Source organism: Capsicum annuum, chromosome 4, assembly GCF_002878395.1.
Source record: "Capsicum annuum cultivar UCD-10X-F1 chromosome 4, UCD10Xv1.1, whole genome shotgun sequence".
In the NCBI taxonomy this organism is placed as follows: Eukaryota; Viridiplantae; Streptophyta; class Magnoliopsida; order Solanales; family Solanaceae; genus Capsicum; species Capsicum annuum.
The window spans coordinates 85089620-85107891 of record NC_061114.1 but is presented as its reverse complement, the minus strand read 5'-3'; the positions used below and the strand labels follow the sequence as shown (position 1 = coordinate 85107891).

The 18272-nt window shown below is 38.6% G+C and overlaps 1 protein-coding gene across 1 annotated transcript in view; it reads left to right on the top strand.

The window, feature by feature from the left end:
* Nucleotides 1–15039, top strand: part of LOC107867896 (UPF0301 protein TC_0483) — a 35246-nt gene extending 20207 nt beyond the window's left edge. Inside the window, exons 2-3 of the mRNA XM_016714368.2 lie at nucleotides 13258–13400; nucleotides 14090–15039. Of these exons, the coding sequence (XP_016569854.1) occupies nucleotides 13258–13400; nucleotides 14090–14767 (821 nt within the window). The 3' untranslated portion in view covers nucleotides 14768–15039. The remainder of the gene's footprint in view (nucleotides 1–13257; nucleotides 13401–14089) is intronic.
* Nucleotides 15040–18272: the final 3233 nt, after the last annotated feature.

The window sequence follows — 18272 nt, the reverse complement described above, 5'->3', positions numbered from 1 at the left end:
GAGAACCATTTTTCTTAGAGAAGGGCGACCTTTCTATAAAGACGAGGAAGAAAGTGAAAAGGAGGTCCAAGATGATGGTGATTTCGAGAGTGAAGATGAGGGTGAGCAAGTCTTATGAGGGGGATGTCACTGTTTCGAATGGAATGATGAAGATTCTAATTGAAGAGGCCTTGCCTCAAGAAGGAGAGGTTACAGTTCCAAATTATATGGTGAGGCGGGTGATGATTAGTAAAACCATGGATGATCCAAGCCAAAGAGAGAATCTTTTCCATTCCAAATGCCTCATCAAGGACAATGTTTGTTCTTTGATCATAGATAAGGGGAGTTGTGCCAATGTTGCTGTTAAGCATCCCACATCGGAAAAAGGATGGGTAATTGATCTCCTTATATGGATTTGGGTAATCCTCCCCCCCATGAGCTAGCTTTTGAGGTTGAGTTAGGCCCAAGATCCATTCTTACATGGCCCAAATCTTTGTACACTGATGTTGGTCCCGCATATTATATTGTTCATGCTCCAGTTAACGAGGCCTGAGAGTGTTAAGTATCCCACATTGGAATTGGAGTGTGGACAACATAGTATGGGGGCCCAACATTAGTGAATAAAGATTTGGGATGGGCCCGACTCTGATACCATGTTAAGAATGGATCTTAGGCCTAACTCAACCTTAAAAGCTAACTTATGTGGGGAGGATTGCCCAAGTCCATATAAGGAGACCAATTACCCATCCCTTTTCCGATGTGGGATACTTAACAGTTGCTAGTACCACCGTGGTGGATTTCTTGAGGCTAACCACATCTAATTATGCCACACCATACAAGCTTCAATGGTTAAGTGAGTGTGTAGAATTGAAGGTTCATAGACAAGTGTTGATCAAATTCAAAATTGGGAAGTACCAAGATGAGGTTCTATGTGATGTGGTCCCAATGCAAGCTTGTCATGTATTACTCGAAAGACCCGTTCAACAAAGCATGATGGGAGGACTAATAATATTCGCTTTGTTTTGGATGGGCACAAAGATGTTCTTTATCCCATTCCATTTTCACAAGTTAATGAAGTGTGTCAAAAGACGAGACAGTTGCAAGGGAAAGGGAAGAGTGAAGGGGAAGGGCATGATAAAGACAAAGCCGATGAAGGATAAGAGAGGAGGAAGTTGATGGGAAAGGGCCAATTGGCGATGTTGGCCAATTGCAAGGAGATTAGGGAGGAGACTGAGGCCTAAAGTTATTTGATCCTTATCACACATAGTGATCATGTTTTGCAAACTAACTATTCTATTTCTTCCTTCCCCCATTCTATTTCTTGTCTTTTGCAAGATTATGGTGAGATCTTTCCAAGGAGCTTCCAAGTGGATTACCCGCTCTGTGGGGTATTGAGCACCAAATCGACTTCGTGTCGGGTTCTCAATTGCCAAACAAACCAATCTATCAAGGCAAACTGAAGGACAAAAAAGAGCTTCAAAGCCAAGTTGACGAATTCCCCAACAAAGGCTACGTTAAGGAGAGCATGAGTCCGTGCGTCGTCCTCATCATATTAGTTCCAAAGAAAGATGGAACATGAAGCATGTGTGTTGATTGTCGAGCAATCAACAAGATAATAGGAAAGCATTGCCACCCAATTCCTAGATTAGATGATGTGATAGATGACCTAAATGGTTCTCGTGTTTTTTCAAAAATTAACCTTAGGAGTGGTACCATCAAATCCGGATGAATCTCGGTGACAAATGGATAATCGCCTTCAAGACCTAATTTGGTCTATATAAATGGATGGTTATGTCTTTCGGGTTCACCAATGCTCCTAGTACCTTCATGCGATCAATGAACCATTTGATGAAACCATTTATAAGAAAATATGTTCTATAGGCGGTTTGTCAAAGGATTAGCACCATAGCCGCTCCCTTGACTGAGGTAATCAGAAATGATAAGCCTTTTAAGTTGGATGACGAGCAAGCAAAAGCTTTTGAAATCAATCCTTCACTCCACTCTTTTGTTACAATAGCCCGATTTTGAGAAGATGTTTGAAATTGAATGTAATGTTAGTAAAGTAGGCATTGGAGGCGTTTTAATGTAAAACCACTTATTTTAGTTTTACTTATGAAATATTTTAGTGAAAAGCTTAAAAGGTGCAACATTAAACTATTCTACTTATGATCTTGAATTGTATGCGTTAATTAGAGCATTAGGCATTGGCAACATTACTTGTGGGCCAAGGAGTTTTTCATTCAAACCGATCATGAGTCCTTATGATAACACGAAGGATGGAAATTCAAAAACTAGAGTATTAACTTAAAAGAATGCGGAAGCAAAAACTAGAAAACTACTTGAAAAGACTAAACAAGAATAAAAAAAGATTGAGATTTGATAAAATTCAAGTAACAACGAATTGGTTATAGATGAACCAAACACCTTTACTTGAGAAATTAATCAAGTTTAAATGGATCTTTACTGCTTCATGAGTAATGTAGACAACAATTAGCAAGAGTACTAATCGCCTTCTAAGTATACCAATAAGTAACCAAAGATATCAAACAAAGAAGTTATCTTACTACCTTAAACTATGAACTAGTTAGGTTGAAAGATAAATCTCAAAGTAATCTACCACAAAGGTTCAAAAAGAACTCTTAGTATGTTAATATTCTTCAAAAACTGATTTTCATGAATGAACAAAGACCCTTTTATATAGTAGTAAAGAAGGGGTTGGTCAAAGATAACATTAAATGAAATGATACTTCGTAGGGCCTAGAAGATTACCACACACATTATCCTATAAAGTCAAGAACAAAACAACTATTGAATGGCATAGAAGGCTGGCACACACCAAGTCCTGGGAAGTCGACATAGAATAAAACAAATATTAAATGTAGGTTCTAGAAACTATTAAAAAGAAGACTAATTTTGGGCTGCAGCATTTTTGCTATTTTCGGGGCAGATATGGGCCCAATTCTACCTCATCTTGGACTTTAATTTGGGTCTCCAAGTAGATGTAAGACTTGGGAAAATATCTATATTGGGCCAGAGCTCGTCTTCTATCACAAGACAACAACAACAAGAACAACAACAACAAACCCAGTGCATTCCCACCTAGTGGGGTCTTTTGGGGTAAGATGTACGCAGTCCATACCTCTACCTCTAAAGAAGTAGAAAGGCTGTTTCCGATAGACCCTCGGCTCAAGGCACGAGATACCACACAAACACATAATAAAGCACAGAAGCAGATTACATAACATAAATACGGCACCCATAAGTAATATAAAACAGAAGAAAGCAGAGGAAAGCACATAGATTCGTAATAAGACATGGAACACGGAACACGGAATCATAACAGGAATAAAACCCCCCACCAAGTAATTCCCTACACTAACGACCCAAACTGGCCTTAGTCCTCTGTCCTAATTCGCGTCCTCCAGACCTTCCTATCTAGGGTCATGTCCTCGGTGAGCTGTAACTGCTCCATGTCCCGCCTAATCACCTCACCCCAGTACTTCTTCGGCCTACCCCTACCCCGCCTAAAACCATCCAACGCTAGCCTCTCACACCTACGGACCGGGGCATCCATGCCCCTCCTCTTCACGTGTCCGAACCATCTCAATCGGGCTTCCCGCATCTTGCACTCCACTGAAGTCACACCAACCTTCTCTCGGACACTTTTTAATATTTAAATGCTGCCCATTAAAATGACTTGTTATTCTCAGTCCTTTACTGCTATTTTTTTTTCCCTTTACTGCTATTGAGCTTCCATGGATGCTATCACCTTGAAGATCTTCAGGCTCAAGGAAAGTTGAAAAAGAGGCATGTTAAATGGATTTAAATTCTTTGAAAATTTTGTCCATGTAATCCAATGTAATCCAACATAATAAGGGAAAAGAAAATGGGGTAGCCGATGCCTTTGTCAAGAAAGCATGTTTTGCTTTATTCTTTGTCTTCTAAATTGCTTAGTTTTGAATGTTTGGAGGCATTGTATCCCAAAGACTCCATTATTGCTACGATCTTTCGAGATTGTTAAGCATGGGAACGGGAAATGTTGCTTAGGGATCGATCTTCTGTTCTCTATTCTAAGTTTGATGGTTTTTTGTTCTAAGGCAATAGATATGTGTGCCTATGAGCTCATGGAGAGAACTATTTTTGAGAGTGGCACATGATGGGAGATTAATGGTCATTTTGGCATTGACAAAACCATGGGAATTCTAGAGGAACAGTTCTATTGGTCAAAAATGCACAAAGATTTGCTCGAATTTGTGGCCAATGTAGTGAATGTAGAAGTGCTAAATCAAGACTTCTTCCTCATGGTTAGTATACCCCACTCCCGCCCAGCAACGACCTTGGCTTGATAGTTTCATGGATTTCGTTTTGGGTTTGCCAAGGAAACAAAGGAAAAGAGAGAGCATCTGTGTAGTAGTTCAATTTTCGATGATGGCTCATTTTATTACCTGTCATGAATGTGGTGATGCTTCCAATGTAGCATATTTGTTTGTTGAAAATTATGTTAAATTGCATGGAATTCCTCAAACCATTATAAGTGATCACTTTTGGAAAGAGTTGTGGGGTAGACTTGGTACAAAGTTGTTTTCTACTTTTTGTCACCCATACACCGATGGCCAAACCAAAGTCGTGAATAGGACTTCGGTCTCTATGCTTCGTGCCGTGGTACGTGGAAAGTTGGCTTCATGGGAGGAACATTTGCCTCTAGTTACATTTTCTTACAATAGAGTTATTCACAAAACTATTGGCATGATACCGGTTGAAGAAGTGTATGGTTTTAATGCACTAGCCCCTTTAGATGTTTTAAGCTTCGGTGGAAGCAAAAGGGTGGAGGCTATGAAGAAGATACATGAAAAGGTGAGGCTTCACCTTGAAAACAAGAATCAAGAGGTGGCTAAGAAAGCAAACAAGGGCTGCTTGAGACTTGTGCTTGAACTGGGTGAATGGGTGTGAGTGCATTTTCGCAAGGAGTGGTTTCCCACTCATAGGAGTACCAAATTGATGCCAAGAGGTGATGGACCACTCCAAGTACTTGAAAGTATCAATGACAATGCCTAGAAGATTGATCTCCCTTTGGAGTATCAAGTACACAACACCTTCGATGTGTGTGATTTTTACCCTTTGATACACTTGATGGTGATGTCTCAAATTTGAGGTCAAATTCTTTTCAAGAAGGAAAGGATGATGCAATCCAAATCGCATCAAAGGCGTTCACCCGAAGTCAAGCTAGGGACCTCCAAAGGACGCAAGGCTTGTTCGTTTGAAAATGGAAGTGTGTGATCATGTGTTCTTGCCAAAGACAGGAGTCCACACCTTGAAGATCGCTTGGAGGGATGAAGGGAAGGCATTGGAAGAAGAGGGACCAAGTGAGGAGCTCGCCAAAATTGACATTGGTTTGCCAAAGTGAATTACCATTGCCAAGGAAGCTCGCCAAAGGGAAGATAAGACAAGAAAACTGTCAAGTTTGGCGATGGGGGAATAAGTTTGTCGACTTGCCATTGAGTTTGGCGATGGGATGTTGCTTGCCAAACTCACCAATTTCAGGCCACTTTTGGGCCATGAGTAGTAATTAGCCCAAGACTATAATAACTAGTTATTTTCTTTCTTTCTCATATTTTGCTGAATATTGTAGAACTCTTTAGAGTGTATGAGCTTGGTGTAAGCTTTTGATTGGATGATTTTGCATAGAAACATTGGTTGCGGGGCGAATTCGATTCCCCTGAGGTCATCATAGGAAGTTGGTGCTTATTGTAGGATTAATCGTTTGAGGTTCTTAGGTTTAATATATCTTTGGGTTGCTTATGATTTCCTCTGTTTGTGTCAATTTAGATCTATACTTTGCTGTCTTTCAATTTCCGTATTGTGTTCTTGTTTCGTGACTTGATTTCTATCAAAATGGCAGCACTACTAAATTTATGGAGAGCATGTGGGGAAGGTGTCATTCCCTCTGTGCCAATTTGGTCTGTTGGTCTACCCTGATGGCTTGGATGCCAAACTAGGACATATTTGTGGTGTCTTATTGGTCTTAGGTGTAGATGGGAAGATGCCCTTATTAAAACATTGCAAGGAATCTTGAATTACCTGCCTTGGCTTTTTGATTGGTTTCTTGGTATGGATTTGGACCCTTCCATCCCATCTTATTGAATCATTGGGTTGGCTAGATAGGGTTTATGCTTTGTCCTTGGGTTAGATTAAGCGAATTTATATACATTTATGATAGCACAGTGGATTTTTATTCTGAAAGTCTTCATGTGTTTATTACTGATCCGCCTATTTAAAAGTTTAGCTGGATGAACTGGCCTTTTTGTAATTGTTTATGCTGCTTAACAGAATTTTCTCTCCTTTTACTTTGCAAGTCCCATTTACTATCTGAACATAACGTGCCTATAAGACCAAGTGTGAACCTAGTGAACTCTGATTCTCCTTCTAGCCACCATTCAAAGCAAATTTAAGGTGAAATTACCAAGGCATGCAACATTTAAGAATCTTTTTAATTCTTCACTTGGGTTGTGCCATGTTGCTGTCTATTTATTCTTCAGCTTACCTTTATGATGACTTTTCTACAAGCTCTGGTTAAACCTTGAACAACTTTTCTGCCCAAAGCCTATTGATGAAAACAGGGAAAATAATTTTTTAAATATCAAAGCCGTTTTCCATTAAAGAATTGATTACTAAAATATTGAAAGATTAATCATATTGTTGCTCTTAGTTTTCCAACTTTTTCTAGTTGGGTTTTCTGTAATGGAACAGCATACCATTTTAAACAGCAGGATATAATTTTATCCCATTATAAGATTTTTTGCCTCATCAGAGATTGCCTTCTCTCAGCTGGCAAGCTTGCTCAGACTTAAACACTAAATTACCTGACTCAGTGAATGCTAAGGTACATAAAATGTTGTTGAATTAGTATGTTTCAAATAATATTTAGCATTTTAAAACTGCACTTTGGCTTTCTAGAGGAAGTATCAGGATTACTGGTGTTCTATCCGTTATCAGAAAATAAAGGTATCAGGCTTATGCAGTCGGCATGAATAGTACCAACAGATTAATTAAGATAGTCTGCTGTACTCATTTATGCTTTTAATTATATGATACGGGCATGATCACGACGAAGATGGATGCATGTGAGTGTGTGTGGAACCCGTCTAAGGAAGTGTGCAAGTGAAGTGTGAAGGGCCTTGGAACACACCAAGGCCGCCCCTTTGGCACACTATTTGGGCGCCTTTTGCTTAAAGGGCCTTTTGGTCATTTTAACCCCTATTTGTAATATACTATAAATAAAACATGTTAGGGTTTTATTCATTAGTTTTTGGCTTTTGAAACTTGTATAACACATTGAATCACAATTCTCTCTTATGAGAAAGGCTCTTGGCCGAAACTAGGGCAACTACAAGTGTGGATTCACTTGTGTTGTGTTCTTGCTTGGAAACATTGGGTGCTTGGGAGATTGACGTCCCTCTTGTGTCCACGTAAGAGTGTCGGTGTTGCTATTATCATTAGTTAAGGGTCTTAGTGTTTGAAACACACTTAGGTTCTTAGTTCATGTAATAGTGTATGTCACACTATCTATCTTTCCATTCTTGTAATTGTTTGTAGTTGTTTGTGTCGTGTAGTATTGAATCCTTGGTTGATGTTCTTGTTACATTGTTATTCATCTTGTTAATCATCTTGATGTTGTTAATCTAGTTTGTGGTGGTTGTTTTGGTGTTGAAGAACACCTTGTTATCTTGTATTCTTGTATTTGTTGTTGTTGACCGAGACTTGGTCTCTTTGGTCCTCGGGTTCCCTTTGAATTTGTGGACCGTCTTGTGTTGTTTTTGTGCATCCATAGCTTGGTTTGCATCATTTGGTATCAAAGCTTGTGGTTGATTTTGTTCCAACAAAATCAATCTTGAGCTTGCCAGAAAATTCAAAAAAAAAAAGTGTTCTTGTGTTGTTCTTGGCCGAGAAGTTGCTCTTCTTGTTGTTGTTGTCTTGGCCGAAAACTGAGTCTAGGTCTAGGATTTATTTTGTTTGTTTTGTTGTTTCTAGTGTTAGCTTCTCCATCACTAACACTAATGAAGTCTGAATCTAGATTTGAGCTTGAATTGTTGATGTTGTTGATGTGAACAAAGTGTGGCCGTGTGTTGATGTTGTGGTTCTAACTTGGCCGTGTGCTGTTGAACATTGTTGTTGTGGATTCACCCTTAGCCTTGTGTTGTTGTTGATGTTCTAAGTGTGGCCGTGTTATGTTGTTGTTGATAATTGGTGGCCTAAGAACATTTTATTGAAGTTGTTGTAGTCTTGGCCGTGTGGTTGTTGTTCTTGTTGTTGTGGATTTGGAGTTGGCCGTGTGATTGTTGTTGTAGTTCTTGGTGGATGTTGTTGTTGTTCTTGAAGTTCTTCACCTCCTTCATATATTGTTAAACATAAAGGAGTATTAGATCCAAAAGGTGAAGGAAAAAGGTAAGTACTTAGTCTTGAAAGATTTTACATCCACTCAAAGACTTGTCAATCACTTCTCAATCACCTTTCATGATCTAAGGACCCGTGTTTTAAGGAGAAGTACAAGAAAAGTCAAGTCTTGAAATTTGAATTTGAAAAAAAAGCTCCAAGACTTATATTCCCTCCATTTAACCAAATTCCACCATTCAAACTTGTAATTGACCAAGTCTTGAAGTTGAAAAAAATAAGAACTTGATAAAAACCGAACCAATAGTGGACTGCCATGTCACCTTGTTACTGTTCAGGCATCAATTTTAAGCTTAAATTTTGGTTTCTTGGTTTCATTTTGTTGCTTTTTAGTTTCGTTATTGATTATAATAACTAATTGACAAGCTAGTACTCTCCTACTAGGTTGTGAGTTAGTTTTTGAGTCCGTTTGTTCGTGTTAGCATTATTTGTGTACTTTTGTCGTTTTGAATCGTTTTTAGTTCTGGACTCAAGTCCTACAAGATTTGTTTGAAGTTTCAAACCAAAATCTATTCCGGATAAGAGTAGGCTCAATCCTCAACTTCTCACTGGTTCCTTAGCGGGCTTACAACACCTGTGAAGCTACGAGTGAGGTAATCAAAGTGTGAGAGTGGTGAGGCTATTTGAACTAACCTGTTTTTTTATAGGTATTTTGAATGGAAGGATCCACATCTCAAACTGTGGACAATAATACTCTTAGTACTATATTGGCTTCCCTTGAAGCCCTAAACCAAGGCTTGGAAAAGGTGTATGTGGATTTGAATTCGTTGAGAGAGGATGTGTTTACTATGAGTGGGAGGTTGGAACGTGTGGAAAGCCAAAGAAGCCGACCCTCTACTCCTTAACACTATCATGTGTCCTCAAATCAAAATACTTCCCCTACCATTTCCTCCGAAATGTTACATCAAATGATCAATTCACCGAGACAACCACCAAATGCTTCCCAAAGCCGAGAGTATGATAGACCAACCCTCCCTCCACTTTACCAAGTCCAACATGAAGGATTTGGAACCCAAATACCACCAAACCCGAGCCCTTCACCTAACCAAAGGCACACTTTCCTCCAAATCCCATCGCACCATTACAAGCTCCACTTAACCCAAATAGACCCGTCCATGTGGAGGGATATGATAGAGGGGAACAACATGGGGGATATGGAGTGTATGATAATGTTTACTTGAGGGAAGAAGGGATGAGGGGTAGGCATGGTGATCAAAGGGAACCTCTAGGCCGAGAGGTTCGGGTTGGCCACCAAACCCGAGAAATAGGCATCAATTCCATCAAAGTTAGTCTTCCAATCTTCAAGGGTGAGAGTGATCCTGAGGCTTATCTTGCTTGGGAGTCATCTTGTGACAAGATATTCCAAATGAATGATCTAACCGAAGAGAAGAAGAGTTGTTATGCTATTGCTCACTTTGAGGGGTATGCAAACACTTGGTGAGAGTATGTAAAGAGGTTTGGTAATGTGTTGATTGAGGGCCAACCCCTTACATGGTTTAGATTGAGGTACCTTATTCGGCAAAGGTACTTATCCGAGGGCTACAAACATGAACTTCTTGCCAACTTGTACAACTTGAGGCAAGGAAACAAAAGTTTCATGACATACTATGATGAATTTCAACAATTGATGTTGAAGCTTGACCATCGAGGTGAACAAGTGAGCCATGACATTATATGATTCAAGGTCGGGTTGAATAGAGACATATCATCACGCATGACCCTTCACAAGTTTGACACTATTGATGGCATCTTCCAAGCGGCATTGGAGGTTGAAAGGGAGATCTTGGCTTACAAGTCTAAGGTTCACCAACAACCTTCCTCGGATTGGCACAAAGACGAGGAACACTTATTCAATGCCAACTAAGCCGAGAACAAGGTTGTCCCAGTCGAGACCAACGCTGCCCAAAGGTATCCTCTAAGAAATGAAGGTAAATCTAATCCTACTTCTCGTCCTAAGGGATTTCAAAGTTTCAAATGTCAACGGTGGGGGCACAAGGCTAGTGAATGCCCAAACCAGAGAAATGTGATCCTTAGGGAGGGAAAATTGTATTATCTTGGTGAGGAGGTGGGACTTGAATCGAATGAGAATGATGAAAAAGCTTAAGATGGAGAGCAAGAAGCCGAGGTGGAAATTGATGAAGGCGGGGAAGATGTTTGGCCGTTTGATGAAGTGTGTGGAGTGCCTAGTTATATGGCAAGGAGAGTCATGATTAGTGAGATTTTGGAAGAGGAAGCCGAGAGTGAGGAGGGTGAAGAAGAAGAAAAGCACTTAATCGTGGGATTTGCCCACAAAGGCCCTTTGTTGCTCACTAACCGAGATACTAGCACTTCGCCTAGTATCAAATCTTCTTATGTGTAGGTTGTAGAATATGTATGTCCAAAGAGCATGCTTGATGATCTCATAGAGCCCTTGGTTGAACATCCTAACCTCGGGAAAGGACATGAAGAGGTGATTCCAAAGAGGAGAGCTTGCGGGTGATCAAGCCTTGAATTTGTGGACAAATTCCTTTCAAGATGGAGAGGATGATACGGGTATGATCATGAAGATGGACGCATGTGAGTGTGTGTGGAACCCGTCTAAGGAAGTGTGCAAGTGTTCAAGTGTGCAAGTGAAGTGTGAAGAAGGGCCTTGGAACACACCAAGGCCGCCCCTTTGGCACACTATTTGGGTGCCCTTTTGTTCACCTTTTGCTTAAAGGGTCTCTTGGTCATTTTAACCCCTATTTGTAATATACTATAAATAGAACATGTTAGGGTTTTATTCATTAGTTTTTGGATACTGAAACTTGTACAACACATTGAAACACAATTCTCTCTTGTGAGAAAGGCTCTTAGCCGAAACTAGGACAACTACAAGTGTGGGTTCACCAAGTTCTTGCTTGGAAACGTTGGGTGCTTGGGAGATTGACGTCCCTCTTGTGTCCACGTAAGAGTGTAGGTGTTGCTATTATCATTAGTGAAAGGTCTTAGTGTTTGAAACACACTAAGATTCTTAGTTCATGTAATAGTGTATGTCACACTATCTATCTTTCAATTCTTGTAATTGTTTGTAGTTGTTTGTGTCGTGTAGTAGTGAATCCGTTGGTTGATGTTCTTGTTACATTGTTGTTCATCTTGTTAATCATCTTGTTGTTGTTAATCTAGTTTGTGGTGGTTGTTTTGGTGTTGAAGAACACCTTATTATCTTGTATTCTTGTATTTGTTGTTGTTGGCTGAGACTTGGTCTCTTTGGTCCTCGGGTTCCCTTTGAATTTGTGGACTATTTTGTGTTGTTTTTGGTGCATCCATAGCGTGGTTTGCATCATTATACAATTCTCCTTCATGCCTAGATGATCATTGGTTGGTACAACAGATGTAATGATGATGGTATTGTACATGCAAATAATTTATTTGTGTTGACCAATAAAATTCATTCTAGGACTATAGTTTGAGTGGTTGTAGTAAATGTCAATTCACCAATTTAAAATTGATTTTCGATAAACAAATGCTTACCCCTTTTTCAAAAATTGATTTTGGATAAACAATATAACTTCACATTATTTTTCCAAATCTTTCCTTATCAAAAAAAAAAAAAAAAAAGAGAAGGAAGTTCACTTTTTAGGATGATAATAGAGGTTAAATTAGATGTTATAATACAACAACAACAACATACCCAGTGTAATTCCACAAAGTAGGGGTCTGGGGAGGGTAGAGTGTATGCAGACCTTACCACTACCTTAGAGGTAGAGAGGAGGCTGTTTCCGATAATCCCTCGGCTCAAGCAAAAAAAAAAAACCGTCCAAAGCAGTATAGAGAAAGAACTAACGGAAATGAATAGAGTCATGTTCAAAATATCAAGATTCAATGATTATCAAAGTGTAAAAAACCACAAATAGTAACCAAACTCAAAGGACAAAAAACTACAAGAGAAATACAACTCATAGTATGGCTAAATAGTAAACAAGAACAAGCGAGACAATGCTCAACTATCTAACCTCCTACCCTAGTCCGTGTTCTCCATGACCTTCTATCTAAGGTCATGTCCTTAGTAAGGTGAAGCTGTATCATGTCGTGTCTAATCTGCTCTCCCCAATAAATACTTCTGCTGCCTACCTCTACCTCTCTAAATGTTATAATATATATTAAAAAAATGAGTAACAGTTAATTGTCTGTAGAATGTGGCTGCAATAGTGGCCATTTTCCTTAATGGGATCTGTTGTCAGCTTGAGAGGTGAAAAGATTTGCTAAGATAGATCAATGACTCAGCTTTTTCCAACTCTATCTATTGTCAATTTGGTTGATTTATGCAACATTTGCTAGCATAGTATATGTAACCTCTCTGGTTTTGGCAAACTGATGGATTCAGAATACATCAATCTCTCCTATGACTTGAAAATATCGTTTTTATCCTACAATGAGAGGGGGAGGGGGAAGAAGAGATACAAGGGGGAGGAGGGAGGGAAGAAGAGATGCAAGTGGAAGGGGAAGGGAAGAAGAGATACAAGGGGAAGGGGGAGGGAAGAAGAGATATAAGGGGAAGGGGGTGGGAGGGAAGGAGTGATAATAGGGTCCGTTTTTTGCGATTCGCTTAGTATGCCATTATAATTGTCTCATAACGATTAATTATAACTTGCTCAGCCGCAATGTACCCAATGACACACCTTGCACGTCAGCAACTGTGTACATGTTTTTCTTATATTTCTTCCTTCTCTTGCAGTGATGAGTTTTTAGATTGTAAATATGTTACATAATTGATGTTTTTCATTGTGTTTTATGATTACATAGATTTAGTAATGTCTTGATTAGGCATAACTTGTTCCTCTCTCTAATGTGGATTCTCTTGTACTGAAGGGAAGGGCCCAGAAGAGGATAGCTTAAAAGGGAGCAACCCATCTTCTGAAAATGATGGCTCCAAAAATACTGGTGCTCAGAAATTTCATCAGAAGCCCTTGGACTGGAGGGAATTCCGAGCATCTCTCTACATTCAGGAGCTGGTATGGTTTATGGACCACTTTCGCAAGTCTGTATACCATCTTATAGACTAATAATGCACCTCACTTTCCTTTTAGCATTATGATATTGCATGTTGATAAACATTTCTTAATGTGTGTCAATGACATGATTCACCACGTACTCCTGTTTTTGGCATTGTTTATCTTCTGTAGGCGTAACATTCTACTAAGATGCACAACTACTTTTTTGGATAACCGTGTTGTCCAAGCCAGCTTGTATGCACCTCAATTAATTCCATGAGGTACTTGTTACCTCCATCAACACAGGTAACTGATAACTCTGTCCACCAAGGCTTGGAGAGATGGTAGGACATTACCTAGTATATTTGCCTTCGCTAGGATTACTACTATAGTATATTTGCCTTCGCTGGGATTACTACTACTGCAGTTTTGATCACCACTGTTGCTGTTTGTGACATGTTCCACAAAAGTAAACATGTGGGAATGAGTTATAGGTCCTCTGTAGGATTAACTTCTTAGTTCCTTTGATTTTCTTCCCTAGGACTCACACGATATCATCCTTTTAAAGAGTGCCAATGTGATTGCATTCTTCTGAGCATATCAGTAAACCATTTATTTATTTTTTCTCTCTCGGAGTTTGCAAATCATAATTTAAATATACTAAAACTTGTGTTTAAAGAATAGGGTTTCTTGTAAAATTCTTACAACAGGAAGCAAATGAAGTCTCTGATACTCACAAGCAAGAGGGAACAAATTTTGGTCCCAAAGTTCTACCCTTGAAGTGGGCACATCCAATTTCAGCACCTGAGAAAGGCTGTGTTCTTGTTGCCACTGAAAAGCTCGATGGAGTTTGTAGTTTTGAAAGAACTGTAGTTCTCCTCCTCAGATCTGGAACAAGGCACCCGCAAGAGGGTCCATTTGGTGTAGTCATTAACCGCCCACTAGGAAAACAGATCAAACATATGAAACCCACAAATCTCGACCTGGCAACAACCTTTGCTGATTGTTCCTTGCATTTCGGTGGCCCCCTTGAGGCAAGTATCTTTTTACTTAGATCAGGGGCTGGTTCAGAGCTACCTAGGTTTGAAGAGGTCATTCCTGGCGTGTGTTTTGGTGCTCGAAACAGTTTGGAAGAAGCATCTGCATTGGTAAACAAAGGGGTGCTTGAACCTCAAGATTTTAGATTCTTCGTTGGCTATGCAGGGTGGCAGCTTGACCAGCTGAGGGAAGAGATTGAATATGGCTATTGGTACGTTGCTTCATGTAGTGCAAATCTGATTTTTGCAGGTTCAGTAACTTCATCATCAGAGAGTTTGTGGGGAGAGATATTACAGTTGATGGGTGGTCAGTATTCGGAAGTCAGTCGGAAGCCTAAGCAAGATATATAGCTTCTCAATTATCACTTTTGTCAAACTGACCAGTCAGGTTGATAAAAAGAGAAGTTTGTGTGAAGGTCAAATGTACATAATGATGGCACAGGTGGTAATCTATTTGAGCTCTCATCTTCCATTTCTGCGTCTCTCCTAGACCTTGCTAATAAGTTATGATCAATGTATGTAAAAGATAACTCTTTGGCGGATCCTAGCATGATTAGTTTAACGTGTCATTGCTTCTCTATTTCTCTCCTAAAATTTCTCATTTTAGGAAAATTTTGTGCAAACTTCTTTTGGTTCATGTTATAGGCCTCCATCCAGCAACGCTCCCCCCACCCTCCCAAAAAACGAGCCATTTGCACAAATTTCCCTCTTTGGGGTGGTTTTTAATTTTGCTCCTTAAAATTGTGGGTCGTTAATTTTTACCCTTAAGAGCCAAAGTAATTGAAAAGTAGCTGAAAATAGCACAACAGCATTACCTTAATTAAAAAAAAAACGCAAAGCACAAGTTTAGTTGAAGTTATGATCCACCCATGAATGATACATGTTATGCCTCAGGGCATGAAGTTCATTGGCACAAGATATGCCTCAGGGGCCCAAAAAAAAGTGTCTTAGTGTCATGACCTAAAATCAGGCGTTGATGGCACCTACTATAATGCCCATTCTCATGCCATATACCAAGTAACAGCTAACAAAGTAGACAGAAGTAGCTAAAAAAGATAATAGGGCCGATAAGTACAGATATATACATAACAGGTATATATATATAACAGGTACAAAATACATAAAATAGGAAAAAGCAGGAAAAATAGAATATGCAAGAAAATTCAACCCTCGAACCTATTTCACCAATACAAAGGCCGCTAAGTTTTGAATAATACTTGTCTGTACCAGATATACAAAACAATAAATAACATACTAGAAGGAGATAAGTAAACATTCAGACGTCAAGTGTTCATCTTAACTCAGCAAGGGACTTCCAAACGAGTAGAATAAGCGAGGAAAACTCATACTAGGATTTGCATTAGGAAAAAAAATGCAGTAGTGCAGTATAAGCATCAAAATACGCGGTACTTAGTAGGCATTGTAGGTTGACCGAGTTCTAAAGATAATGTGAGGCATAAATAACATGCTAGGAAATCTACACAAGGAAACTAATCTAGCAAATTAAAAGATAATAGATAATAAATGATGATAATAGTAATAATATAAAATAATCTAATCAGACCCCATAAGCTCGAAAGACACAAACAACATCTAAACAACTAAGCAGGTACAAACAACAATTTGTACCATCTACCAGCAGAGTATATACATAAGTCTAAATGAATTACATGTGATACCGTATGAGATGAATGCCATGATCCATGCTACCGTATACTCCACCATCTAAGGCTCACAAAGGAAGGACCCATAGGGAACTCACGATATATGTATACTTCGCCTTGATTCAAAATGGGGCTTTCAACTAATAAATACATTTCAGAGTTCAACTAGAAGTAATCATGAGTATATCAGGTGTCCAGACTCAAATCGAGACTAAACTAGTCCATTTCCCTTTTTTGAAATCTAATACAGAAAAGTAAACCTGCTCAGCAATACCTCGAGCCGCCCTAGCTCTCAGCATATGCAATGAATATGTGGCCAATTCGGAAAATAAGGTAAAATCCTAAATAGAGCAATGGATCGAAAACATTCCTCGACTCGAATTTATAGCAGTATAGTCTTTCTAATTTAAAAATATATGATAAAATGTTACAAATCCTTTTAAAAATTAGAAAATAGTAGTAAGAGTAAAATTTTCAAAACGATAAGCCAATGATGAAAAGTGATTCAAATCCTTTAAAAATAAAATCTCTTCAAAATGATAAACCAGTGATGAAAAATGATTCAAATTCCTTTAAAATCCAAAATATGTAGTAAATGTCATGCATACATGCAACTATGTATGTAAGCATGTATGCATGCATGCATGTATGCATGTATACACAAAACAAAGTGAAATCGCTCTTCAGAGTGAGGCAACACTGACATGGAGTTCAACTAAAGAATATCCACAACCTTAGGCTCACAAATCCATGTAAAATAGGAATACACAATATAGAAATACAATAGAACAGGAAACCACTCGATAAAACCGTTCTACTCTGAAACACTATTCCTAAACTGTACTAAGGATCCCTAACCTAATCCTAACACCATAGAAATCATATAAGCATACCCAGCCTAATTCCGCTACTATATTAAGCAGTTTAATCGAAGTCTCGGACAAATATTCTACCTTAACACCCCAAATTTCTAAAACTATGACCCGAGCCATCCTACAAGTGCATATAGATTTGAATCCCATGATTTTAATTTTTTACATAGGTATTAAGACCAATTCCTTAATGTGAGACGAGATTTGTATATGAATTAAAGTCACAAGAAACCTGTTACACTAAGTTGAGTCGAAAGCTTCTTCATAGATGGACTTTTCGTATACAATTTTACTAAGATCAACTTCAAACTAGCACTAATCCTAGATTATGAAGATTTCTATTATCCCAAGACCCACGTAACTAAAGGTTTTTTAGTCTTCTTGCAACGCCAATGACCATTAATCAATCCAAAATAGGAGTAACACGTTATGATCCTTTTATCAGATGGTGTCCATCTGCCAGCGATCGATGGACGAGGTTGACGTTCCGTCAACTGGATGGTGGTCCATGAAGTGGGCTATCAAGCTTATATAAAAGTTGGTCAAAAGTTGACGTTACGTTACCTGGACCATCCGACGAGATTTTATATATTTTAAAGAGTTTTTGTAAGGGATAGTTTGGTACTTTGCTTAACCCAAGAGCTCTCCCCACGACTTAAATCACCCAATAAGTGTTATTTCATAGAAAAATATTGAGATTTTCTCTCCCAAACCCCTTTTCTTTGCTAAAACTCCCACTCCCAATTTCAAGCAAGAATCAAGCTAGGGATTCTTAAGTTCAAGGATTCTCCTCAATTCTCTTCTTAAGGTATGTAGAACAACTCTCCTTTAACCTAATTTTATGAGTATGCTGCCTTAATATTTATTTATACCAAAATCATCAATTTAAAAATAAGATTGGGAATTATTCCATGATAGATGAAAAGATTGGGTTTTTATGAATACTCTCCCAATTAAAATAATTTTCATTATTTACGTAAATGGCATTGGAGAGTATTACTTGAATTATGAATCTTGTCTTGTTCCAAACATAAATATATGATTTTTTGAGGGAGTTGATTTACATTCTTATGCTTTAGAGAAATCTTGAATAAGTTATTTTGCGTTAATTTTTAATAGATTTCAAATAGAGCTTTACATGAGCCTAAACTGATCCTTTACATTCAATCCTTATTATGTCATTTATAAAGAGTTATAAATGCTTACGATAATTACAAGAGATGGCATGTTTGTCTTGCAAGTCTTGGTATAACGTACCAATTAAAAAAATGCCCTAAAATATGAAATGTTCCTAAAGAATGAATTATGTTTTAAAATGAA